This window comes from Chamaea fasciata, unplaced genomic scaffold (genome assembly GCF_029207755.1).
Source record: "Chamaea fasciata isolate MVZ Bird 193981 ecotype frontalis unplaced genomic scaffold, bChaFas1.0.hap1 SCAF_1, whole genome shotgun sequence".
Classification (NCBI taxonomy): Eukaryota; Metazoa; Chordata; class Aves; order Passeriformes; family Sylviidae; genus Chamaea; species Chamaea fasciata.
Genome location: NW_027094086.1, coordinates 85,269,139 through 85,297,003, shown reverse-complemented (window position 1 = coordinate 85,297,003; position 27,865 = coordinate 85,269,139). Strand labels below are relative to the sequence as shown.

At 39.9% G+C, this 27,865-nt stretch overlaps 1 protein-coding gene across 3 annotated transcripts; it reads left to right on the top strand.

The window, feature by feature from the left end:
* Positions 1-390: 390 nt before the first annotated feature.
* ECI2 (enoyl-CoA delta isomerase 2) lies at positions 391-27,865 on the top strand. Of its 3 annotated transcripts, XM_066187547.1 has the most exons (11): positions 399-491; positions 11,252-11,301; positions 15,248-15,384; positions 16,708-16,806; positions 18,478-18,669; positions 20,797-20,866; positions 22,220-22,322; positions 23,282-23,402; positions 25,493-25,582; positions 26,413-26,556; positions 27,336-27,865. In XM_066187547.1, exons 1-11 carry the CDS (start codon positions 430-432, stop codon positions 27,489-27,491), a joined length of 1,224 nt encoding a protein of 407 aa, XP_066043644.1. In that variant the 5' UTR covers positions 399-429; the 3' UTR covers positions 27,492-27,865. The 3 variants fall into 3 exon arrangements, with proteins under 3 accessions (XP_066043627.1, XP_066043644.1, XP_066043636.1); XM_066187530.1 differs by lacking the exon at positions 11,252-11,301 and having other exon boundaries at positions 391-491; positions 15,222-15,384; XM_066187539.1 differs by lacking the exons at positions 399-491; positions 11,252-11,301 and adding an exon at positions 11,326-11,441 and having other exon boundaries at positions 15,222-15,384.

Here is a 27,865-nt window from a genome sequence, read left to right as displayed (position 1 = left end):
CTTCAAGTTGGACATTACGAAGCATTTCTTCAAAGAAAAAGGTGAAGATATTGGAATGAGCTGTCCAGGGAGGTGGCGGCATCACCTTCCTGGACGCATTTAAGAAACAACTGCACGAAGTTCAGCTAGCTCACTTGGTGCCATGGTCTAGCTGACAAGGTGGTGCTGGGTCATAGGTTGGACCCGGTGATCTCAGAGGTCTTTTTCGACTTAAACGATTCTGCGATTGCCGGGCCCAGCAGCGAAAAACCACCACCCGCACTGCCCGCCTGTTTCTAGCCCCGGGCCGACCTCGGCCGCAGCCCCGCCCTCAGGCCGCCCTCCCCGCGGCCGTGGAGGCGGCGACGCATCCCCGGGGCGGGGACGGGCGGCCCCGGCGGGGCGGCCTTTGCCGTCTCCTCCCCCCTCCCGCCTTCTTTTCCCCCGGTTATGGCGTCCCCGGCCCTGACCTTCGTCCGGAGACTGTGCTGGCGGTCGCCCTGCGGGACAAGGTGAGTGCCGATCGGGGCTGCCCGGCGGGGCCCCTCCCGGAGCGGGCCGGCCGGGGGCTCGGCAGTCCCGGCTGTCTCCCGCCGGGGCTCGGCGTGCGGAGCGGGTGCTGCCCTGCCCGTGCCGCTGGGTGAGCCGGGCTGGCCTTCCCTGGATGACGGCCCCGGCGTTCGTGCGCCGGCCCGGGCGCTGCTCTCATCCCAGAAACGGGGGAGGTCGCTTTCTGCTAAAGTTGGGGACCCCTCCGGCCGTAGTAACCACCTTTAAGTGTTTGAACACAGCGTGGGAGTGGGAATTTGTGTTTGATGCCTTCCTGAGGCGAATATTTCGCTACCAGAGAAACTGTTGGTTCGGCTGGGGGTGAGGTATCCAAAACAGTACTGAAATGTGTAAGAGAGAGCGTGTGTTTGGGCCTCTTCTTGTTTTCTATGGTTTATTTTATCAGTCCCATAGATCATATAATTATAAATGGTTTGGGTTAGGAGGGACCTTAAAGTTCATCTAATTCCAACTGTCCTGCCAAGAGCTGGGCCACCTTCCAGTGGACCAGGTTACTCAGAGCCCCATCCAGCCTGGCCTTGACTAAACCAAGTCTGATTGTGTGTCCAGCTAATTGGGGCTTCTTACTGGGACTGTTCTGGCTTTCCAAATAATCACACAGTATCTTTTACATCTCTATTTGTTACATATTGCCTTTAAGCTGTTTCCAGGTAAAATGTCACGTGCAGGAGCGTGTGCTGCAGCAGCTATGCACCTTCAGGGTTAGCTGGGCAGTGGAAAGCAGAAGGGATGGCTTGAGTTCCAATTACACTTGAAATTGTGTGATATACATTTCTATTGAAAATGGCTAAATTGGAAATTCCACTATGAAGTTGCTTCTCTATGTTGCTTGTAAAGTTGTTTGTATATGAATAAGAATCACAAAGTAGGCCAAGTCATAGAATTGCCTCTTCCAATCAAAAATAGCTTAATACTCAAGAAAAAGCAAGGTGTTAAGTATACTTGGTAAACAAGTTCCTAAACAGAATAGTGAAGCAGACGTTGTCATACCAGTAGATTTAAACACGTGTGATACTCTGGTTGGTGACAACATTCAGATTTATGTGTTATAATGCACACTTTCATAAGTGAAATGCTTTTACTCAAGTATCCAAGAATGTCTATTAGGCATGAGCACATCTTAACCAGAAGACATTTATGCGTTAAATTATAATATTTTTCACCCAAAGCTTTGTAAAAAAAATATTTGAAGTAAGTACATGAACATCATAAGACAGAGGGAGAAACAAAGACAGTTGTGTGACTTCTGCCCTCATTTCAAAAAAAGAACTCTTTAGACAAGCTTTCTCAGCTAAATAATATTAATTTAATGTAGCTAAGTTGCTACAATGAGAGTGAGGGAAAGCAGTTCTAAATTGGGAAAACGTGTAAAAGACTGGCCTGCTGATCATCATTAGGCTGGTGGAATCAGATGTATTTGAAATGGCAAGATTCTGTATGAGACAGCAGTTCATAAATCAGTATTAATAATGGGTTCATGTTTTTGGTATTTAATCAGACATAATAAAGAAAAGTAGTGCAATTTTTCTAATGCTTGAGCACCAGAAAGATGACCTTTATTTTCTGTATTAGCAGTATGCAAGCAGAATTTTATCAAAGACACTGGCAACATTAGGAATTTAGGAAGAATTTTTTCTTGGAAAAACTTGGTCTAAACTTGGAAAAAAAAGTTGTATCCTTGGAGCACTGAAAGAGAATGACTTATACAAATATGAAGGCAAAATGCAAGAATTGCTCTTACTTTGTTTTGATTTGTATGTTTTTCTAAGCAGGACGTTCATAGTTCTTTCAGACATGGAATTCTAAGTTCCACAGGCTCTTCTTGTCCTGCCCTGTTGCAATATTTCAAGTTTAAATTTGTCTGAGGAGGATGCTGACACAAATGCACATTCAGAAGAGTCTTACTGGGGCTGTATGCATTTGACAGTCTTTGCATTCAGATCTTTTAGGTTGAAGCCCGACAGCACTACTGCTGGGAAGATATTTCTGCACTTAGGGCAGGTCAGACCAGTGGGCACCGAATGTTTGCTGCTGGGAAACCACCATCTGTGCTGTCCTTGCTTGGGGGGTTTCCTTTGGGCTAGTTGTAGTGCGATCCCAGTGCTGAATGCCTGTCAGTGGCTGGAGGACATCTCCCAGTTTTATGTAGTCCAGAAGGGATCTGGCTTGTATGAGCCAAGCGCAGCCTGGGGGAGTGGAGCTGGCAGCAGCTCAGAGACTTTCTCCAAGAGCACTCTCCTGGTCAAACCAAGACAATAACGTAGGCACATCCAAACTTCCTAGTGTGTTCCTTGGTACAGGTATTTCAGCAACTTTAAAGGAGGTCAGATCTTGTCAAAGACCAATTTCCTATGAGCTGCTCTTTTATTTCTCAGAAAAGCCTTTTTCATAGGAGCAGTATTAAATGCTGGTCTTTAAGTAAAGTGAATTGAAAGCAAATTAATTTTCTCTTACACTGCTGGCTTCTCCTTGCTTCTGTAGCCTTGTTGGTCTCTCCCTGTGCCTGGAATACTTCCTGCTCACACAGTAAATCTCTACTGCAGTATCTGGTTTTCAGCTTGGGAGGCAGCAGCCTTAAGAGTTCAAGTTCACTTCCATCTGTCTCTTGAGCAGCATTCCAGATCCCTTTTTGGCATTCCCTCATCATCTCATGACATAAAACATTTGGATGTTTGCAGCCCACCCATATGGCTGGAGCTCAGGTGTTCCAGCACAATACACAACAGTCCTTATTCAGCCTTTTTGTACTTCTGCCTGGGAGTTAATTGATCCTGCTCCCTGCATTGCTTACTCTTGGTAGTACAGTTGCATTTGTTGGTCATTATATCAAGCACCCTTTAACAGATTTATGGCAAAGCAGGACATTATAACCCTTCCATTTTTTCCTTTACATCTCTCTGACTGCAGACCTATATATAGAGCCACAGAAAAGCTCTATGGCACTTTTCTGCCTTGCCTCCCATTAAGCCAGTCACATGTAAAGTCCTGGGTCTTTAGGGCCCAGAGGCTTTGCTTTGCCATGAAACTGTGCTTTTATGAGGGAGTTGCTCCACTGAGGGCAGAGGAAGAACTGATCTCTTGCAGCTGAGAGATTATTTCTTGCTTCATCAAAAGACTGTGCTCAGGGGCCTCCTTTGATTAGAAGCAGTTCAGTATTCCGGGTCATTCCCTTAAAAGACTTCTTGATTGCTGTTAATGATGTATCACCTGCATCACAGGTTTTTGTTTGCCTCTTTTTGATATGTGAGGAGTGTGTAAATACATGTTTCCACTGCTACACACATGCAATAAAGTTTCCTGCATTTGAGGAGAACTGTGGATGCCAGCACACCCAGAGGACATGTAAGCCTTGCCTTGTGGAAAACCTCTTTGAGGCTACTGCCATCCTGGAGGTGACTAGTAAGTCTGGTGGTGTCCCCTTTTCCCTTCTGTTTCTTTTTTCTGGGTTTGGCAATGAGGGTCTAATTGGCCTAAGAGAGAGTCTGCCTTGTATCCCTGTGGTGGGAAATGTCTGTTCCTTTCTGTCAGTCCTATTCAGATAGTTGTGGTTGGTTACGAACAGACAAATTTTAGGAGCTTTGTTCTGATGTTCTCATGCTGGCTGAGCAAAAAGGGCTCTATTGCCTCTTCACCCACTAGGCCCTATTTCTGTATTGTCGCAGCTTTCCTTTTCTTTCCTACTGTCTGCTGTCATCCCTAATCCAATTTCCTTTACAAGGAGGAAGACTGGATTTTTGTAGTATTGTTCTCAAATAATAGATCAGACCATATTCTTAAAAACCCTGTTTGCAAATGCTCCTGAGTCTCCTGGGGGTCTGTACCAAAACCTCTGGTGCTGGCAGTAGAAGTTGCTTTTATGCCTGAAGCTTTTCCCCAGATGCAGGCAAGTTGGGTCTTGTTTCCCCCCCCCGATCTCAGTGAGGTGCAGGCAGCAGATGTCCTGCAGCCTCCTGAACATCTGCCTGCCAACTTCTCCCACCTCTGGCAGTTGGACGGGAATGCATCCTGGCTCACTGATACAGGAAATGTGTCCACATACAAGGGTTGTGTCTTATCCACAGTACAAAGCACAGACCTTGACCCTATACCAGGGAAGCCCTGGGGAGTATGTTTTTTACTGTGTGATGCTGTCTTACACAGGCTCTTGTATTTTGGTTTCTGACTCTCTGAAAGTTGTGCCTCTTGGTGCTGTATTTCAGGCTGCACTAATGCACCTTGCTCAGCTCTTTGCTACTCCCCATCAAGCAACACCTTTCTCTGTGACAGATTTCCATTTATCAGCTCTCCTTGGCTTGTCCTGGATTCTGTAGTGCTCACGTACTCTGCCCTGCTCCTCCTGGTCAAGATAACCATGCTTATCTTTGCAAACTTCCCTCTGGTAGGTCAGATCTGTAGTTCTAGTTGGTGTTCATGATCTAAGTTATGTGGGTCACAGACCCTTGCCTGGCCTCCAGAAAAGCAAGCAGAGCACCTATCTGCCTTGAATTTAAACCTATTTTTTCCCTAAGCTTAGTCTTTTCTGTCTTGATGCAAGTCAGTGGGAAGGTCAGAGAGCTCATCATAGTTTCCTTACCTTTCAAATAGTAAATTTTTTTTTTGTTTGCTTTATATATTAAAGAAACCACCTTCTTTCCTTTCTTGAAACCTTGTACCATTTGACTTTTGCAGTAAGTTTTGCGAAATACTGTTAAAATCAGCTTCCCCATGCATTTGTAACTTTCAAAGTTCTTCATACCACCAATGGATCTTGAATTTCTCTTTTTCTTTAAGGGCCCGGATTCTGAAACATAGCCATTGGAATAAACTAATCCACTGTGTTTTGAATATTGGGCTTAACTAGTCAAAGGAATGAACAAAATGAACAAGTAAATCTCTTAATGGGAGGCTTTCTCTGCAAATGTTCATGTTAATTGCAGGGGATACTACATCTTGTTTGCTCATGCTGGTTTAGCAACACGACTGAAAAGGTAGTGGTGAGATGATGGGATAGTTTCCCATAAAAGTGTCTTGGTAAACTTACATCCTTATTTAAGCATACTCTTAAACTGTCTTGAATGAAAATACACGCAGCAGTTCAAATCAATAAAATGTAATCCAGAGCAGCAAGCTGTTTGTAATTGAGCTGGATTTCACAGTTCATAGCTACTGTCAAGCCAAGGTGTCTGGAAGTCCTGACCATGGATTGTCATGGAACATAGCTTTCTGAACAATCCCAGTTCTCTAGGACTCTCTTCATATGTGAGATGCTCCATCTTCATGGTTCTTTTCTGGTCTCTTTCCAGTATGACCATGTCTTGTGTACTGTGGAATTTAGGACTGGATGCAGTAACGCAGGTGCCTCACCAGTGTTAAGTAGAAGAGATTCCGTTCTTAATTGTGAATAAAAATTATTTGTTGAGGATTAGAAATATTGTGTTGTATGGATTCTTTGCTGATTCTTTGGGCTTCCAAAAGAGTGGCTACTGTTTTTCTGGTAAGGTGTTCTGATAACACTTCTTCTGGTAGAAGGCCTGGTGTAAGAGGTACGTAGCTTATAGAATGGCCAATAATTCTTGAATAATTTGGTCCTTAGAAGCTAACCATTAAACAGGGTAAGTTTTTAATTTCAAATATGCTGTCATTTCATACCATGATACATGTGCTTGTAAAATGCTTACTGCCTCAAACATGTCAGTATAATCAGCCTGTGTCTGAAACAAAAGAATCTGTTTGGTTTTGTGTTGATATTCTTAGTTGCCAGTATGATGCCAGATGAAACACACTTTTATTCAGAGAAAGACTTCCAAGTTATGTGGGTTGTCCACCTCTTTCCCAGATCAATAATTCTTCATGATCTCTACAATGATAGCAGAAGCCAGTTTGACTCTGCCTGTGTTGCATCCCCAGTTATAACTGGCACAATTCAACACAACCCTCTGACTTCTGTCTTGGGAGCTGCTGCTTTAGGTGCAGCCTTTTAAATGCTATAATTTAAGCTTTTTACACTGTCTTAGTGAGACATGATGTGAAGTCCCTTGGTATGTGTGTAATTTCCATTTCGTATTATCAAATTTTTTTTGAGTAAATTGCCCCAGGTCTTTAAAGGCAGCCTGTTGGTCTGTTTGATTGTGGGTGCTAGAAATACTGACAAAACCAAGAGCGTTGTGCTACTTTGTTTTTAGACCTAAAGTGTTTAATTCTAAACTGTCCGAAAGAGATCTAGATTTGGGCAGGATAAGCCATTGCCAAATACTGCTTTGTTACTGTTTTGTTCAGTATTCTTTTTGTCCACCCCTGTTGTATCTAGGTGTCATGGATTCGGGAGAGAAAGTAAGCCTCAGACAAAATTTTTGTTTCCTTTCACTGATTCAGCTGGACTATGAGGAGTGTCAGTGGGTGTTCCGAGGTGGGTGGGAGCTGCAGGAGCTGGTTGTATCCTTGTCAAGAAACCTACCTATTTTGGCCATAAGCCATTATATTTTAAAGTATATGTTTTCTTGCTTTCCCTGCAGCCAACAAGATTTGTCCCTGCAAGCCAAATCAAAATGGCTTTTTCCTTTCTCCATTAGCAGCAAAATGATTTCGAGTATTTGCTCATAACTTTTTGTTAAGTCACCTTGGATAGGGATGTGTAAGGAATATATTTGAGTTTTCCTGCTCTCCAAATGCTGCAGTAAACTCTCAGTGATTCTCAGCAAATGTCACATGGATGTGTATTGCAGCTCTATATTTTTTCTGCTAATGTTCCTATTTTATTAACTTTAGAATGTGTTTCAGAGGATATCTGTCTGTAAATCTTCCTGTTTTAGAGATGTCTTACATGGACTGAGCATATCCAGGAGGCTCTCTCATGATTTAGTCATTCACCATGTCCAGTCAACTTAAGTCTGCTGGAAAGAGAGCGTTCTTGTGGAGATTTCAGGAGATGATACTAGTGTCCCTCCCAGCTGCTGTGATGAGAGCATAAATAAAATTAAACTGCATGCACAGAGCACAAAGATCAGACCATTTCATCTCTCAGTGAATGGCCATCTAGAGCTTTCATTCTTTGCTATTCTGTAGTATTGGAAAAGGAGCTATCAAGCACAGCTGGGCCACTTGCACTAAACAATAGTGATTCAGCACTTCAATTTGCCAACAGACACATAATTATCCTCTAGTTTTTATATGTCAAAACAGTGTAGGAGTGTAATATAGTAAAAGCTGATAAGGATTTATACACCAAACTTGTGTTTAGAACAACTCTTGAAACATTCTAATGTAAAGGGGAAAATAATTTGACTTTCATTTCTTTCTGTTTGTAAAGTAGCAGTAAGTAAATTTATAGAGTATTTGAATGTTTTCTACTAGTTAGATACCTTGGAAATATGAGAACACTAGAAACATTCTTATTGCCTAATAGCAATAAATTTTAGTTAATCCATACTGTGGTATAGTGAGCTATTGCCAGGGACTATGCTGGTGGAACAGGAACAGGTTGTTTCCTTACATCTTGGGGAATATTTTAGGAAGGCTGGAGTCCTGTCTGAGTCATCAACTCATTCATGGTGTTCCCACAGTTAATAAAACTTGGTATTTCCCCAAATGAACCAAATGCGTTGATTTCCAGAGAATAACTTTGATGCTGATAAGACCCCATGGATGGAGCAGGGACTGTGAGCAACATGAAGGAACTCTGAGCAAACAGAACAGCATTGTAACCAGCAATTATTAAACTAATTTATTAAATGCTTTCAACAAATTTGTTCTAACATGTTTTGGTCAGATCTGTTGTTATCTCAACCCTTTGTGCCCCACATTGGACTGTTGGGGTTTAACCCCAGCTGGAGTACTGTGCAGTCACTCGCTCACCACCTCCCTTCTCCTAGTGGTTACTCCGCATTTCCCACTATAAGAGAAGAAACTTGAAAGGACAGACCTAGAAATAAAAACCTGAAGCAATTTGCCTTTATTAGTGTAAGAATTGTCAAGCTGAGGTTTCTTTTAATATTATAATGTCACTGCCTACTACACAACTCCTATTTGTAAGAAAATCTGTCTATACAACTTAAAGGAAGAGTGCTTTGCAGCTACAAGTCTAACAGTAGCAGCAGGCATCATTGATTTGATAGGCACACATGACAAAGTAATTCAGTAGCAAGAAAAGAAAAAAACCAACCTGAAAAAGTATATGGCGAGAAGTGTATATAGTTAAATGATCTGAATTTCTTTGGGGATAGCCTGTAATAAGATGGCATAAAGAAAGAAAGGTGTGCTTTTCTTCTACAGCCAGATGAAATTACCCAGAATTTATCTGTAAATCTACCATCTACACTCTCCATAGCTGTCCTTTTTTTTTTCTTTTTCCATCAGCAAAGGAGCAATGAGTGTTCCAAACATGCCACAGGATGCTCAGTTTGCTTTAGCATTTTCAGGTGCCTATTCTTTTTCCCAGCTCAGGTCTAGGTAGCTTGTGTGGGGAGAATAACTGGAGAGATGCAGCAGAAATGAGCCCTCTCTCTACTTTGAGCAGTGTGGGAAAAGCTCTTATATTGCTGTAGAAGCGCCTGGGCTATGTAAAAAAGAAAGAGTCCTTCATGTTACATTATTATCTGTATGTTTTCACTAGAATATAACCAATGGCATGATGAGTGATAACCTGGGGAACCTGCAGATTAAAATTTTCTTATCATTTTTATGTTAACAGCATAGACAACAGCTCCCTCATGTCAGCAAGATAAAGTGAAGTACAAATTTAAATTTACTATGTGCAGAAAATACTGCAAGTGAATATGGAAAATGATAAATATTTTCCTGGTTACCAGGGAAGCGTGGTACTGCTAATGCTTTGCTCCTTGTCATTATTTGGTAATTAAACTGTCTTTTTTTAAATCTTGTTAGAGCTTCTGATATGAAGGCTGGGGCGGTGGAGGGTGGAATGAGAGAAGTTGGTGTGTCATGTTAAATTTTCTTTTTCAAATGGTGTACTCATTTTATCGTGGTTACAGTTTAAATACAGGTTTCTATTGCTTTTACACTTCTCATTTCCTAACAGTTGCTACAATTGCCAGCGGTGAGAAGCTTTCCCACCAGCTCTGCTCCTGCACCCCTCGATGTAGCTGAACTAATGATCTGAAGTTGCTATTCCTTCTCCAGATCCCTTTTCCACTGCAGGGAGAAAAAACAGGATAATTTTAAGGGAGGATCAAAGTGAGAGAAATGCTGCTGAAAGAAGGGGAATGAAGCCTGAAAGTGGTTGGTGTGGTACTCTCCAGGCATAAGCAGGCAAGGATGGCCCCAGTGACCTTGGCAGGGGGCAGGTGTGGTCCCTCACTGTGGATGGATATGTTCCCACAGCAGGAGGACCAGGAGCAAGGAGGTCTCATTTGGTTGCTCTCTTCCTGTGTGACTTCACAGCAACCTCTTAAGAGCAGCACTTGCTGGTGGTGGGGCAGGTGAAGCTCCTGGGATATATTTTAGGCTCCTGAACCTTGTAGAAAAATTGGAGATCTGGCTGACACCTGCAAATCAAGTGTGGGCTGGGCTGGGCAATGTGTGCTGTCTCTTCTTTGCAGGGATTCAGGAGAAGCATGCAATCAGAAGCTTGTTTTAGGTTATAACCAAACACTGAGCACCTTGAGGTTTGTGGAAGTTGATTGCTTTGTGTCATAACTAAAAAAAAACCCAACAAAAACCATTCCATACAACTCTTTAAACAGCAGCAGCAATCCAATACTTAATTTAATTTTTTCTTAAGATGGAAAGAACATCAGCAGAAATACTGGCACTTTATGATGCTGTAAAACTCTTTGTATGTGGGAAATGGCAAGGGTTGGTTACCGTGCCCTTTGCTGTTCTGCATGAGAAATGTGTGGAAAGAGCAGTGGGAGAAAAGACAGCACCCTGAGATAGTGATCATGACAAAGAAAGGACGTTGTACACATCTGAAGTTTTACACATAATGGACTAAAGATGTTGCAGGATTCATCCAAGTGACAGTTTAATGTGCTTCTTGCTTCTGTCTAACAACACTTACTGTTCTTTTCTTTGCTTGTCTCCCTAAAGCTACTTAAAATAATGTAAAAAGAGTGTTTTCCATTTCTGTCAGGAGTTTTAAACCCATGTGTATCTAGCACTACCTACTGCTTTTAATCCTAATAGGATTTTTAATTGCTTTTCTATGTGCTTTATCTTCCTGGGGTCTACTAATGTTTAAAAGAAAACTTGTGCTAAATAAAGGGAAGATGGATTTCAGGTATATCCATCCCTTTCTTTTGCTGAGCGTGTCTGATGTTTCCTGTACAATGAGATCTTTTGACTTCTGTTCAGTCTATGAGTAAACTGCTATGTTGCTTTAAAAGTTAGAAAGTGTGCAGTCAGTATTTTGCAAAGTGTTGGCATTTTTAACTCTTTTGAAGTCCTTATGCAAGTGATTGAACTACACAGAAGTGAGAGGCCTGCCTTTAACAGGCTTTGCAGTCTTTTTGTGAATAATATAAACAGTGAGAAATTACTTTGTGTAATTGCAAACCTTAATTTAAGAGACATTTGAATGTTTATCGGGATAAGAGATGTTTCAGTGAATGGGTAGAGTGAATAGGATGAATGATGAGCCTCCAAGATATCCTGAACAACTGAATGGCAACAAAGAGATGTCTGAACCAAAGGAATAAAAACAAAATGATTGTCAGCCTGGATGTTTCAGGTTCAGACAGTGATGCCCAGGATTTATTTCTTCTTTCAGAGTGTACAACTTGCGAAGTCCCCAGTGCCTGGTCTTGCAGGACAGCGCAGGCATTTGTCATGGACTCTGACTGCACTGCCAAGTTGTGACTCCTCTTGCTTCTGTCTCTCTGGTGGGAGTTGGCTTTTTACACAGCTGGGGGAGGTTGCCCAGCCCTCACCACTCTTCTGTGGGTGCCGCTACAGCGAAGGTAATTTGTAGCAGTGGGGCAGTGGCAGCTAATTGGTCAGGGTACAAGGCAATAAACAGGAAGCTTTGTGAAGGAAATGATTTTGCTTTGTTGTAGTGAGTAGATGAGAAAGAGAAATACAGAGGGGTTTTTGATTGCCTTTCCTAGGCTTCTTTTTCTGCTTGGGTTAAAAGCTTGTATGTCTGGTTCCAGGCTCTCTGCCTGCGTCGAGTGGTTTCCACAAAGTCTTGTGCGGCCACTAAAGTGGGGCATGGATTTGCTCAGTGACTGAGAAGGACTCAGTGTCACAGCAAGGGAGCAAAAGATGGAGGGAGCAAGTTGCTGCACACCGTATGCAGCAGCCTCTCCTGTTCCTCTGTCCTTGGGACTGTGGCATGGCACCACTGTGCAGTGCCAGAGGTGGCAGCGCTGCTGTGCGGGCTGAGAAGTGTTAAGTCATCTCCTCATTCTATGTGATCTACTTGGGATCAAGGAGCTTTCCTGCTGCTACTCGTGTGTGCCTCTGAAGAAAGAAGTCCTGCCCAAGATGAATTAATTGTGAAACAATTTTTCCTTTTTGTTTTCATCCTTTGTTGTTATTTTAATAGAGAAATAGTAATCAGTTTAGCTGTAGCACGTCAAGAATTGATGAGCATCTCTGATGTATAGGAAGTGTCTGTAGAGATCAGAAGGCAGAAGGAATGGGGTGAATCATCAGTGTCCCGCAGAGAATTGAGCTACAAGCAGCAAGGAAGATTGAAAGATAAAAACCATTTTCTTATAAACAGACTTTAATAAACACCTAGGTTGCACAATTTCCTATTATAAATCAGTAGGTAATGAGGAAAAGAAGAATGGAAGAGGAATGATTTGAAGTGGATAGATAACAATTTTACCCAAACATTTAAGTAAGAAGCAAAAAGTGAATATAACCAAACAGCAAAGTTCCTCTCAGCCTGGACCTACTGAAAGATCATTCCACTTTTCCCCAGCCAAATTTTTTTGATTCGCCTAATTGTTTTCCTCTTCTAATTTGTCTACTTTGCATCCTTAATAAGGAAGAGAACTGTGATCTGCTAAATGCAAAGAAACTCAGACCAAACCAACCTTAACCATAGATATGTGTGTGTACATACCTTCAGACCAGCTGCTATGGCATCCTTCTCTCCTTAGCTGCTCACCCTCAGCTTTTGTTAATTTTTGATCATTTTCAAAGTGTATATAAAAGAGATTCTTAAAGACTTTTTTATGATACTGATCACAGCCAGGCTAGAATGAAATCCATATTGTCAGACATGGTGTAAACCCAAATCTCCATTTTTAAACATGGGATCTTCCTCAGTCACTGCCTAGACTGACAGGAAAATTTGTGGCCGAGGCACAGATCATCTCGTGGACAGTAACATTCCAGTAATTCCAAAGATGGCTAGCAAAAGTGAAGGAAAAAAAAAAAGTCAAACCAAAAGAAACATCTACTCTTCCTGCACTCTCATTTCTTCTTCCTGTAAATGTGACTTTAAAAACACATTTGGGAATAGGAACTGAAAGTGTATTGTTCTGGGACTCCAGGATAGACTAATGAAAGAGATGCAGTGTTAAAAAGCTTGTATCCATATCCATTTAGATGCATGTTTTCCTGTTGAAGGTATTTTTTTGATGCTGGGAACGGAGTCCATAAGTTGGCTAAATAACCTCCCAGCTGTTAAAGGGATGAACTTGTTACACTCTGACAGAGTCTTCTGAACACACCAGCTTGAATGTTGGTTACAGTGGGAGTTGTTTACCTTGTGTTTGTCTGGGTGCGCTGCTATCTGAATAAAGGCTTACAGCTGTTCAGTTTAAGTGAAAGGACTTTCTCTTCCTGCAACCTTTTCTGATAACCTATTCCATTTTGTGTTTTTCAGATAGGTTTCTTGCTGCTGTTATCAGATTTTGAAGCAAATTCTGAAATCCTTTCACTTTGAAAGAAATTCTGTGTATAACAAAAATATTCTTTCCATATCTTTCATTTAAACTTGGTACCTCCAAAATATCAGAATTTAGATTTTATTAACAAAGAAGGGCTGTAATAAGACACAAAACTGATGAGTCTTAAAAATATTTTTACAAGACATCATATATCTACATAAAATGAAAGAGAAATAAAGTTAATGGAGGACAGTTCACATTATTCACACTTTCTATCTACAAGTTTAAGGCTTTCAGCAGAAAATAAATTTTCTTCAGGAAATAAGAGCAATGAGGATATTTTTGAGGTAGGCAGTAGAACATCTTTTAAATTCTCATTAGGCGTGTATAAAAAGGCAGAGTTTCTATGATTTTTAAATTATTGTCCTGTAACTGAAATATTAACGTTAAATTGATTAAGCATTCTCACAGTCTTCGCTTGAGATACCCATTAATTTCTCAAATGAGACTGATTATAAAATATATCATATATGATGTTCTAACATGACAGGTGTGTCTGTAAGTTAGAACAGGGAAAGTTGGGTCTTTTTTCATTTTACTAGAATAGAGAAGGAAGGTTCATACATAAACTGCAAACATGTTAAAAATAGTTAAAAATGCTTAACATATATTGCATTTTAACAAAAAAAAATCCCAAAACAAAAAAAAAGCCCCACAAAACCAAAAAACCTGTAACAACATGCTTTTGCCCTCTTAAATCAAAATTGGAAGACTTCTTTACTTTTGATTCCAAACTTTACTGAAGTAAACCTGCTTCTATGAAGTATTATGGAATTGGGTTAGGTTTGCCAGCTTTGGGGGGGGTTTTGATGGAATTGCCTTTTTGTGGTGGGAAGTTGTTCTCCCAGAATATTTTGACTTTTTTTTTTTTTTTTCTGAAGTGTCTACAAGCTGGTTTACTGACAGGCCTTTTCCAAAGTACATTTTGAAATTAGTCTTCACTTGTGCTACCCTGAAAGGAGAACCAGACTTTCAAATTTAAATGTTTCTAGCTAGAACCACACACACTTGAAACGATCAGGAAGAGCAGACAAGCTGCATACTCATTCATGGACATAAAAAGCTGCTAATCATAGAACCATTAAGATTGGAAAGGACCTTTGAGATTACGAAGTCCAACCATTAGCCCAGTACTAAGTCCACAACTCAGCCATGTCCCCAGATGCCACATACATGCCATATCTTTAAAATACCTCCTGGCATGGTGACTCCACTTCCCTGGGCAGCCTCTTCCAATGCCTGACCATCTGTCTGGATATTAGGAAGATCTTCTTTGCCAATCTAAACTTCTGCTGGTGCAACTTGAAGCTGTTCACTCTCATCCTGTCAGTTGTTACTTGTGAGAAGAGATTGACCCCCACCCAGCTACAGCCTCCTTTCAGGCAGGTGTAGAGGCTGACAAGGTCCCTCTGAGCATCCTTTTCTGCAGGCTGAAAAACCCCAGCTCCCTCAGCTGCTCCTCATAGGATTTGTGCTCCAGACCCTTCACCAGCCTTGTTCCCTTCTTTGGACACATTCCAGCACCAAAATGTCTGTCCTGTAGTGAGGGGCACAAACCTGAATGCATTATTCAAGGTGCTGAGTACAAGGGGATGAGATTTAAATAATTAATAAAAATTAATAATTTCCGAAGGTTAATTATATCACAGCAAAAGCAAACTTCTAAAGCAACTTTCTTGTGACTTTTAATATCTTTCTTCTTGTTGTTTTGATTAGTGTTGTACATAATGTTTCACATTTACTTTAAATGTCTTAAAAAGCAGTGTATTTGTTTCTCCTCTAGTCTTTCACAAAAATCAAGTAATGGAATTTTTCTTCCCCACTTACTCCCAGGACAACACAAGCTGTTTGTGTTCCAGCAATTCACCTGCACATGACTGCAGCCACCATGCAGGTCAGCCAGAAGGATTTCCAGAAGGCTCAAGAACAGCTGAAGCTTTTGAAAAAGGATCCTGGGAATGAAGCTAAGTTGAAACTCTATGCCCTGTTTAAACAGGTAGGCTTGACTTGACTTATTTTGTTTGGTAAGGAGCATTTATAACCTGAGAGAATGGGCCTGTAAAATTTATTTAAAATACGGTCTCTTCAAATGTATTGTGTGTTAACAGGCTCTTCCTTTTATGTCCTCAGATTTTGTTCCTGAAATGTCAGGCCCTTAAAATGCCTAAATTCTGAGGGAAGCCAAACCTATTTTTTCATGCTTTGAATAGAAACCTTTATTCAAAGAAATAGAGCAAAATTACATCCATTGTGTAATGCCTTCTATATAATAATACAGATTCAGCCTTGCAAAATGGCTTATGCCTAGGAAAAAAAGAGTAGGCTGAATGCTTCCTTTTAAATTTCCTGTATCTACAGTCATCTGAGCCTGTAATATAATGGTGTTGGCATTTGAAAGTTGATTTCTGGAGTTTTTTCCTCTCTCTCTCTCTCTTTTTTTTTTTTTTTTTTTTTTTTTTTTTTTTTTTTTTTTTTTGGTATGGTCATTGTAGGCTTTGTTTGGGGTTTTTTGTTTGTTTATTTTGAATTCAAGGCTGTTCCTCCACAGTTCGAATGAAGGTTATTCTTTACCACAGCATGAAAGGAGACCTTTGCAGAAATAGCTTTATGTCCATAGCAGGGCTTGTATTGGTATTTTGGGAACTATTTGTAGATCAGGATCAACTGCAGGGTCAGTACAGGCTGTGATTTGTTATGTTGAGGAAGGCAATCAGTAACTCATTAAAAAGAACTTAAAGACAGCTGATAGTTCCCGGTAGCTTTATTGAATAATAATATTGAGCTCATAAATGCATTTTTTCTTTTTTTCCTGCCTTCCACTTGAAATATTTCTTTCCAATAGTTTGATTTTCTTCAGGAAAACAGATCATAGAATACTTCAGGATAACTCGGACTCTTGCAGTTCAGCTGGTCCAGTGTTCTTGCTCGTAGCAGGGGCAACTTTGAAGTAAGATCCAGATTAATAGATCCTATTCAATGGTGTCTTCACACAGCTAACAAGCCTTTAACATTTTTTAAAAGTATAAAATTTCCACAGTTTTTGAGGCAGGAGAACTTTAAATGCATGGGTGTTTTGGAAACCAGTCTCTCATATTGGTTACGTCCTTCTGGAAGCCCAATACAGCATTAGAAATAGCAGACACTGAAAGCCTCATGGTATGTGAATTGTCAGAATATTGTTCAACCAGTATTCCTTCTCTCTCAGAGTTGAATTCTGTATCCTGATCAGATAAGCATTCAGAACAGTCATTATCTTTTCCACCAAATCATCTGAACTTTAATCAGAGGTTTAAATAAGTCTGTTTTTCTCTCTTTTTAGGCTACTGAAGGTCCCTGCAATGCTCCAAAACCAGGTATGCTGGACTTTGTCAAGAAAGCCAAGTGGGATGCATGGAACTCTCTTGGTAATTTGTCTCAGGTGATAAAACCCATTATTTCATTTAGATACTTTTTAGATTACTGTACCTTGAAGTACCTGGTCTGTAAATGAGTGGCTGATGACTAAAAATGTTACACGCTAGCTGAGCATCTCTCCTTCAGCCATCAAAATGTTTCCTACTGTATTCCTCAATCACTTCACTGCTTCAGTTTTTTGAGATTTTTTTTTTTTTTTTAGTGTGTAAGCCAAGTTCTACATTATTGCCAGCTTGTATCTGTGTAAGAGATCCTACGTGGTGACTTCCAATGAAAATAGTGGTTTTTTGCATTATGGTCCATTCTGCGCTTCTCTTTAAGAAAGATGGATTGATCTTCTCAGTTCTTACAACAAAACACAAGTGTCTGAATTCAGCATATTCATAACTTTGCCATTCTAAAAAGTCAGTCCCTTATGCTGTAGACTAAAAGACTAGAAAAAATGGTATATTGAGAGCCTCTCTTCATTCCTTCTTTCTCAATATATCTTGATATTTTTAGTATCTTTCATAACCTTTAGAAAAGTCTGGTGAAGCAAGCAGGGGGAATCAAGATGCAGAGATACATAAGCATTCCTTTCTCATGCAGGCTTTAGTAAGTCTGACTGCATAGACCTACCATGGTTTCCTCAGCTGCTATTAAATGAAGGAAACAAAATTTTCAAATCAGCTGTGTCAGTGCTGCATTAGGCCTGCTGCTCAGTAGTAGCTGCTGAGCTCAGTCAAAAAGATTCTTTAATATAGAGGAGGGGGGTTGTATTTTTCTTTTTTTTTTTTTTTTAAAGAAAACACAGTTGCATAATTTCATTAATATAAGATACTGTTCTGCTTTAGGTTTTTTGGTGTGCATTTTGATCATTTGTTCAGTTTGGGGTTCAGGGTTATTTTTGAGATGGCCCTGCAGCTTTTAGTAGTAGTCAAGAAATACTTAAGGAAAAGAATCAGCTCCTCAAGTTAGAGTGGAGAATGGATAGACAATTCCATGTGCTACTCATTATGGATTATGGAATTGTTCAAAGTGTATTATCCTTTCAAGCCAATAAGTTGAAACAACCAAGTACTTAATTTTTTTTTTTAAATCACTGCTAGGAAGACAAGATTCTTTAGGCTTCTGTGTGTCATGTTAGTGCTAAATGAAAACTATTGTCTTCAAGCAATTTTGAAATGCCATAAGATCCATTTCAGTGCTCTTATTTTCAGCAACACATATTCTAAAATAAAAACTTTTGTTGGAGAAATGTCTGACTGGAAACCAGAAACAAAGGATCCATAGAAGCGTGTAAATTCTGGGAATATGACAAAGGTCTCTCTGGTAATCCTAATTGTGGATGGGGGCCCTCTTCCAGCAAAGTAAATGTCATCATCCCAGCATCTGTGTACTTTTATTTTGTGAATCTGTTGCTGCTGCCTTTAAGGTGACTTGAAGCATGTTCTGCAGTGCTCAAATACATGCTCCCCTCCTCTCCCCCATAACTGGAATATCCTGTAATGTAGGTTTTAATTTTCTTTTGTCCTGAAGCAGTCACCTTCCCCTCCCCCTCCATTCAGGTACCCATTTTATTAGTACTGTAACTGATTTCCATTTCAACTTTTCATAATCTTTTGTGTGTTATTTTCTTCTTACTTTTTAAAGTTCTTTTTCTTCTCTGTTTTTAATTTCATTTCTTTTATTGCAGGATGATGCCAGACAGAAATATGCTGACCTTGTCTCAAGTCTGGTCTCTGCAGAATCTGTTAGCCAGAAGAAAGAGGCTTCTCCAGAAGAGGGCAGACACGATGGCTATGAAACATTAATAGTTACTACCAAAAACAATATCACAAAGATAGTGTTTAACCGACCTGATAGGAAAAATGCCATCAACCATCAGGTAAAGAAATTAACTTGGGGGGATTAATAATTTTTTTCTTTCTGGACAAGCTACTTGAATCTTTAAAGAGTCCTTACTATGGGTTCAACAGAACTGGCTGAGGCGCGGTGGTCTGAACTTTGTGAGGGATCCAACAACAACCTAAGGAATAAATATCCAGTACTAAATGAAATCATTCAGCTACAATTTTATAGATGAGGCTTTTCGGTGTCTCTTGATTTCTCCTACACTAAATTAAAATGGGAAACTGCAGGAAGACTGGCCTGTGTTTGGGTGCAAGATGTGGCTGCCATGTTGATTATGACAAAGCATTTGTGCAGCCTTTGGTTCAGCACTGCTGCATGTATGTGTAGGTGATCCTCTGTTTCCCACAGTTATCTTCATGAGTACGTCTGTGCTGTTGAAAGCATCACAATCATCCTGATTCACAACTGCAGAGACACCAGAGCAGGGTCATTGGAATTTTGGAAACTTAGATTTTTAAATTTTGGGATCTAGTAATGTGTGTGAAGCAACATGGAGGATTTGAGGCGTTGTCTAAGTCCTTTTTCTTCACGTTTTTCTTCCTTCTTCTTCCATGGGTTTTGGTGGTTTTCTGTAATTGGTTGATGGAATCCACATTGCAGACTTCAAGTAGTTAGTTACTAGGTTTAAAGTAAAAATAATTTAGGTGGCATTTCATAATTGGACGGATTGTCCTTGGAAAGACCTGGAAGAGATAGAGAAGTACTTCATTGTACCTCATTTCTCTAATTTGCTAGGTAGAGCTCACAGCTCGTGAGTCTGTAAATAGATAAGAAATAATAAACATTCAAGTCCGGACACGAATTTCGACTCCCTTGTATTAATCCCGATCCTGGCAGGGAAAAAGAATCAAGAGCCACTGCAAATGGTGCCTTGTGTGAGGATCGAGCTCACAACCTTCAGATTATGAGACTGACGGGGTCCCACAGAAATAGATTAAAAAGCACTTCTGCATCTGCTTTTGGGAACTATTCTCCTACCCAGCATAGGAGATCTTTTAACTGATCTCTTGAGATAGAGATAGGGTGGCTTTTTACCATGGACTCTAGGTGATCCACTGCTTCCTTTTGTGTTTTAGACATTATGTTTTCCATATTTACACTAGATTGGCCCTGAAGGAGAATTTAAAGAACTCCTACCTGACTTTAGATGTCAGCTTATCTCTTTGGTTTCCCATTCCTGTGGCTGGCCAGCAGACACGAGTCTAAGAAGCTGTTTTTTCTTTTCCCCAGGGATTTTTTTCTTCCTTTCTTCCAGCTTTCTGCTGCTTAGTTTTTTTCTCTTATTCTTCAGGGAGGTCCCAAACCTGGCAGGTGTAGTCCTCACACCATTCGCGGTGGTTCTTGCTTCTTTTTCACTGCCAGGATCAGGATTAATACAAGGGAGTCGAAATTCGTGTCCAGACTTGAATGTTTATTATTCCTTATCTATTTACAGACTCACGAGCTGTGAGCTCTACCTAGCAAATTAGAGAAATGAGGTACAATGAAGTACTTCTCTATCTCTTCCAGGTCTTTCCAAGGACAATCCGTCCAATTATGAAATGCCACCTAAATTATTTTTACTTTAAACCTAGTAACTAACTACTTGAAGTCTGCAATGTGGATTCCATCAACCAATTACAGAAAACCACCAAAACCCATGGAAGAAGGAAGAAAAACGTGAAGAAAAAGGACTTAGACAACGCCTCAAATCCTCCATGTTGCTTCAGACACATTACTAGATCCTAAAATTCAAAAATCTAAGTTTCCAGAATTCCAACACAGGATCTTCACCCCTCTGCTGCTAATTCTTTAGTATGTTATTTTGTCCACTTAAACTGCTGTATTGAAATCAGCTGTTTTCACGTCAGTGCTTGTTTCCAAAGGACCTTATTTTGTCCTTCAGGTTTGCACTGCAAGTTTTGAGTATTGCAAGCATGTGTCATTATGGTCAGAACTACTTCGTGTGTAATACCAAGCTTTCTGTGCATGACTAGTTTTTCAGTGCTCAAAAGGATCATAGCTAATATATCTCTTGAGTTCCTTGTTGGCCTTGTCAATCTCATTTTTATGTTCTTTTGCAGCATCACTTTTGTACTTTGTTGATTTTCCTTTTATGCAGATGTACAGAGAAATTATCAAAGCGCTTGAAGAAGCTGGAAAAAATGATTCTACCATAGCAGTTATTACTGGTATGTTTTATATTATACCAAGGTATAGTACTGACATGAAATACCTACCTGTGTTTAGACTAAGGTAAAATTAAGTGAGAAAGTTCTTTCCTCTGTTATAGACCAAAGATTTTTCCAAAGTGTTTTGGCAGATTTCTCTTCAAGTTGGTGTTTTAAATTCTTAAGCAAGCTTGCTGTTACATCAAAACATCTTTCTCAGCTGAGAAGTTGGACATAGAATACTCCTAGGGGCTTTATTGCTTTTGAGTAGCTGCCTGTCTGGCCCATCCTCATCGCAGTAGAGTGTCTTTTTAGGAAATTAGCCAAAACTTGAGTTTTGACTGGCAGCTAAGTAGTGTGAATTCAGAGTGAATTTGGGCTTGAACTTGTTTACTCTGAGGTAATTGCTTGCAAATTCTTCTCCCTGTCTGCTTTACCAACACCTGGTTCCCATTCCCAGGATGCTGGATTTCCTCTCTGTAGCAGTGACTGTGCAGCACAGCCCTTACAAGATAAGAAAGGCGATTCACACAACTGAAGCTGGAAAGTCTAACACATTATATGGCTGTGAGTCAACAGCAAACACCTCTGCAAAACCTTTCTGTTCCTTTTCACACAGTGAATAAGAGCACTGCAGTGTAAAGCAGGTCCCTTCCTGTGAATGTCCTCATGGAACATAGGCTGATTTGGGCAATTGAGTCATGCAGTCGACTTTTAAATGCTTCTTGCTTTTTTGGTGGTGCCTCAAACTGACTTATACATTGAATTCCAGCCTATCTGTTTCTTACTGAAGAATCCATCTTCCAGTACAGTGATGTCAACACAGTGCTGTCAGTCTTATTCTTAGACTGCTATGCCTTTTTCTAAATAGATGATAAAAAATGTGAAACTCTACCACATATGTTATTTTGATTTCTTCGTCAGTTTTTGAAAGTGGGTGAAGGGAGATGCATCAACTTTCATTTTCTTTGTCCTGTTTAAAAAAAAAAAAAGGTCCTTGTATCTATTGTTTGAATGGTTGCAAACTGAGAGAAAAGAAACCCTGAGGAAGTGTGCAGGGGAAGAAATAAAACATTTTTTCCATCTGACAGTTACAGAAAAAAAAAAGAAGAATTAATTTTCCCCATCAAATATTTCACAGCTAACATTCTTTGGCTTGTTACTGATTTTTTTTTTTCAACTATTTGACAGTCAAAGCTTACTTTTAAACCCTAGATGTCCTTTAAGGTACTGTGTATACTTTGAGAAAATCCCTCTAATTACTTAACATTATTAGACACTCGGGATGACATTCTTTTGTAAATGTAATAAATGAAAGTTTCTCTTTCCTGCTCAGAAACCATTGGTGCATTTACTCCTATGTGTTCTCTGCAGGTATTGGAGACTACTATAGTAGTGGAAATGATCTGAATAATTTTGCTAATGTCCAGCCTGGTGACATGGAGAAGATGGCAAAAGATGGAGCAGTATTACTCAAGTAGAGCATCTTGGTTTCATATATACATAATGGGAAAAATGTAATTTGCAGGCATTGTTAGAAAACACAACAGCAGAGACCCAGTTATGCTACAATACATCTATTTAGGTGACTGTGTCTAAGGGCTCACCAAGTGCATAAACACAAAGGTCATGTGGGAGGAAGTGGTATTAATTGTATGAAACAAATAGATTAATATTAGAAATCTTTTTAAGTACTGTGATGCTAAAGACTTGATTTCCTTGTTTAGTCCCCAGAGTACATACAGGTATGACAAAAACATTGTTTTAACTGTATATAAAAAAATTGTGGGGTTTTTGAAATCCAGCCGTGTCTACAGTAGCAGGAAATGCCAAAATACCTTTACTGGCAGAGTTCTTTGAACAGAGACATGTGTACTGAGCTTGTTCAAAATTGTTCAGTACTTCTGGGATTTTGGTTCTGTCTTTAAGCTTTCATTTACCTGTGAAATGAATTTATTTTCTAAGGCCAAGTAGAACAGGGATATCATCTCACATAAGTGTCTGTTTCTTTTTTTCCCTTCCTTGCCACTTGCCATTGGTGGAAACTGCAGAACAAAGTCTGTGAAGGGAATTGCTATCCCATGGGTGGAGTTGGGATGGATGTGAGGGCAGATCTCGTCAGTGAGCTGTATTCAGCAACTGTAGCTGAAGAGGAAAACACTTCCATAACTTGATCACAGGAACTAGGAGAGCTCTGCTGACATGTACATGTTTGATTCTTAGTTGCTAAGGAAATACAGCTGTTTCAAATGGTTCTTATTTTGTCAGAATTCATTTCTGAAAGGCTCAAAACCCATACATTACATGTTTCTACCTAGCTCATGGGTTTTGTTACAAAGCGTCTAATTACATGGCTTGCAATTTGTTTATATTGGATGAAAAACACTTGAGATGTGTCTCTCACATCTTGCATCTTCTGTTTTCCCTTCTCTCTAGAGACTTTGTGGGTCATTTTATCGATTTTCCTAAGCCACTGATTGCAGTGGTAAATGGCCCAGCTATTGGAATCTGTGTAACTGTCCTTGGTTTGTGTGACCTTGTCTATGCTTCTGACAGGGTAAGTACATCACGTGGCCCATCCCAAGACAGTCTTAAAGTCTGCATTAAATATTATTTGATTTGGGGTAATCTGAAAGAAAAGAACACTTTAGAAAAGTCTAAAGGCTTTGTATATCATATCAAGGAACACCTGCCTGTATTAATAACCAGCACAGGGGTGCATCAGCCAGTGATTAACATACATGAAATTTCCTGTGCTGTAGTTATGCTTATCAAGCTTAGAGGCTCTTTTTTAAGAGCCCCTCTTCTAATCTGGTGTGATGTTTGTAAGGCCCCTTTTAGGTGTGAAAGGGGGAGCAAAAGTTTATTGTGGAATGGAAGTTCAGTAACTGGCTGAAGTAATTCATTACAGATCACTGATGACTGTGTCACTCCTGACATATGCTTGTATAATGTGCATGATTTATTCAGTCAGTTATGGCCCATAGATCTCTTTTTTTACTAGAAAAATGTTGGATTCTCCCTCTTTCACCCCTCTCATCTGATCTTTTTTTATGTTACAGGGTGAACCTATTTTTCCTTGTTCCTCAGTTTAAAGAACAGTCTATATTCAACCTCCCTTAGAATAACCTTAGCCATCAGTGTACTTAGCCTATTAGCTATATCTCAGGTTTACCTTCTCTTCTCAGTCTTTTCCTTTGTTTGAGCAGAACCGCTGCCATTTGTTCAGCTTTTCCTCATTTGGCCTGCAGTCACATTCCTCAGGATTCCTTCCATTTGCTCTGTGTCTCTTTAAGCACAGAGGTACAAGCTGGACGCGTCACTCCAGCTCATGTCTTACTGATATGAAATAGAGCAGAATTTCTCCACATTCTGCAGGCTGTATTTCTGATTTGACATCCCACTGTGTTGATTTACATATTTGTGATCTGATCTAACACCTGGATCCCTCACTGCAGAGTTGCTACTAAAACAGTTTTCCCTTTTGTGTATCACGTGCTACATACCAAGTTGTTCCTCACAAACTTTAACTTGTCCATCAGTAGTATCTTCTTACTCATGCCTCTCAATTTGATTAAGACTGTTTGGAAGTCTGGTCACTGGCCCTCATCTCCTTATGGCCATGAGTTAGTATAGATGTAGTTGAAGTTTAATCCAAATACTCATGAAATGTTTTGTCCTGTTAACATAATCGTTCTTTCTTGAATGGCTTGAAATTCATACTTGAATTTCTTTTTACTGGTTGTATATATAATCATTGATAAAGGCATCTTAATTTTGCCTTGTGGGGTTTTTTTAAAAATCTCTGCATGCTTATATTAGTTGCATACTTATCGTCTGACATGGTTTTCACTTGCTGTATATTTGTGTTGAAAGTCCATGGCAAGCTCATTATTTAGAGTCTGCTAGTACCTTCCTGCCTGCACTGGGACAGCTTTTGCTTGAACCCTTGGTAACAGTTCTTGGAGGATTTCTGTAGGATTTAACCTAGCCTTTCACTTCCTTTGTGACAGTTTTCCTATTACCTTCAAGTTTACTGAAACCTTCTCAAAGTTGATTGTTCTCAGTTCTAACAGATTGTTCACTGTTCAGTTCTAACTTGCAATTATGGTATTATTTTGTATGACTCCTTGCTGTATTTCTGGCACACGCTCTTTTTAGATTTGCTTAAAATTTGGTGAAAGAAGATTTCAGGGACTTGAATTTTCCAGGAAAAGAAAAAACTTCGGGTGCCTTCAGAAAGGCAAAAATGCTTTTTGCCTCCTAAGTTATTTGGAATGTGTATTTAATAACTTTTAAGGCAAATGTGCATTAACATCCTTTCTGTAAAGATTTTGCACATACACATTAGTTTCTCTAAGTGCTGTATTCAAATAATGTAAATTCATCCACAGGGTTGTTGGATGTGGGAATGGAATTATACAAAATTGGCTCTAGGGTGCATTGAGAGGATGACGCAATGTTACCAGATGGTATCTGAAGCCTGTTATGGTAACAATAGGTGGTCTGTGTTCAGATGTGTTTTGTGACGTGAACTCTGTCTCAGTAAAAGATTTCAAATGAAAATTAGACGGTAGTACTTCAATTCCATGTTCTGATGGAAGGTTTCCTTTATTTTGTTGCTGTTGTTTTTTGATTTTTTTCCAGGCTACGTTTCACACCCCATTTAGTCAGCTTGGGCAGAGCCCAGAAGGGTGCTCCACTTACCTGTTTCCAAAACTGATGGGTGTAGCCAAGGTAACAATGTCTGCACTGCCTGTGAGATCATCTGACCTTTGTGTGTTGGTATCCTCTGACCATGAGAGCAAGTGTGGTCTTCTGTCCATACTCTTAATTTCTCTGTCTATTCTAGAAATAAGGAAACTAAATAATAGTTAAAAAGAAAAAAAAAAAGGAAAATTAAGAGCAGATTTTTTTTTTTTTTTCTCAGAAGAGCATAAATCCTTTTTGCTTCTTTTGATATCCCACGGAAAATAATCTGGGTAGTTTTAAATACTTATCTGATATTTCATGCATTAATATAATGTATTTTTTTGAGCAGAGTTTAAATCTATAAAGAGCAGAGCAAGTGCTTCATAGATATCCAAGTACCAAGAGTAGTCTGTTCAGTGAGACACAGCCTGCCAGTACATGTTCTAGAAATCTTGGAGTCACTGCAAAAGTGAACAAATACAGTAATGATGAGGTAATTTCAGATTGCAACCTTGGAGCTCTGCTCAAAAAGACATGTACAGTCCTAGTGAACACCAGGAACTGTAGGCCAGTCCCTAGTGATGAAGCCCAGGAGTTGATTCTGGATGTGAAACTTTCTTAACCTCTTCATTATGGCCTGGATGATGGGACTGAGTACCCTGCTCAAGCAGGGCGTTTGAAGTAGATAGTATCTGGAAGTTCCTTAATAACAACAACAACAATAATAATAATAGTAATAATCTATTCTGTGTTCTTTTCAGAGGGCAGATATTAACAAGCAAGAGAGTAAAATGAATGTGATGTGGAAGCATGCAGCTTCCCTGTCAGATAACTCAAGTCTTGTGTCTTGTTGAATCACACTTTTTTTTATATAGGCCAGTGAGATGTTGCTTTTCAATAAAAAGCTGACTGCAGCAGAAGCCTGTGCCCAGGGACTTGTGACCGAAGTCTTCCCTGACAGCAGTTTTCAGAAGGAAGTTTGGGCAAGATTAGAAGCTTATGCAAGCCTCCCCAAAAATGTCAGTATTTTTAATTTTTCTTCACCTTGTAAGCCTGTAGTGTTCCCAATTCTTCTGCCAGACCTATCCTGTCACTTGGTTTCACTTCATCCTTAATCGAAATAATGAGACTCAGTATATTTTCCTGCAAGCACAGATCTGTCCCTCTGCTGCTGGGAAACAGATCCTTCTACTCTGTCTGCATCTAAGACAGTGAACTGTCCCCAGAGATGCAGTGGCTGAAAATCCTTACAAATTAACTGATTAGTCCGCCTGTGCAGTGTCTCTGTGAGTGCCTTGGGTGGCTCCTCTTAGGTTTTTATTTTGGCAAGAGTTTATATTGAAGAATCTTACCACTGGTTTTGCAATACTTCTACAGTGTGTGCACTCTGGGTAACTCAAGATGACACTGGGTGGCTTTAATTTTTGCTGCACTCAGCAAAATCCTGCTCCCTAGTTTAGAATTTGCAAGACTACTGAAGTCGTGGTGGTCTTGTGTTACCTTGGACAGGAGACAGCTGTGCCAGCTGCTGGTAATGTGGGTGGCATTTGACACTGCAGACAGTTGAATGGGTTTTGTTTCTTTTGCCCATCTACTCTGATTCTGAGCACTTAGGGGACTGCTGGTTTGCTTCCCATGAGACTTCTCCACCTTACAAGCAGTCTGGGGAATTAAATGCAATAAATACTTCCAGCAAAAAGGTTGACTAAAAGCTATGAGATCTGATGTTAATGCAGTTTCCTGAAGCATTAAAGTATAGAAAACTTACCTTCCTAATGTTCCTCTCTTTCTCCTCCAGTCCTTGGCAGTGTCCAAGCAGCTGTTACGAAGCATGGAAAAGGAGAAGCTCCATGCGGTCAACAGCAGAGAGTGTGAAGTGCTGACAGAGAGGTGGTTGTCTGATGAATGTGTAAATGCTATTGTCAGCTTCTTCCAGAAGAAGTCAAAACTCTGATCTTCATCAATAGAGTAATCCACCACCTGGAAGTAGCCTAATCTGCCCTCATCATTAATAAATTTTCTCTTCAAGTATTAATTTTTATACCTTTTCCTGTGGTATTTCTCTGTTCTGAGTACTAGATTAAACCTGGTTCCCAAAATTTTCACACTGCTTTGTGCCTTGGATCCAGTATGGATATTTAGGCTAGGGAAAAAGGTTTATTATTCTGTAGGCATCAGTGCTGTTTCTAAATAATACTAAAGCAGATTGTCTTCCAAAAGAAGCAAGAGATTCTATAGCACTCTATTTTGATAGCTCTTCAATAAATATCTTTAATTTGTCTGTGGGGAAAGAACTATTGTATGAATGAAAAAATAAATGGAAATATT

Excerpts from the sequence above, each read along its gene's own strand:
- ECI2 (XM_066187547.1), top strand. The coding sequence starts at position 430 with ATGGCGTCCCCGGCCCTGACCTTCGTCCGGAGACTGTGCTGGCGGTCG. Across the intron at positions 18,670-20,796 it reads AAAATGCCATCAACCATCAG|ATGTACAGAGAAATTATCAA; the intron begins GTAAAGAAATTA and ends CCTTTTATGCAG. Across the intron at positions 26,557-27,335 it reads ATGCAAGCCTCCCCAAAAAT|TCCTTGGCAGTGTCCAAGCA; the intron begins GTCAGTATTTTT and ends TTTCTCCTCCAG.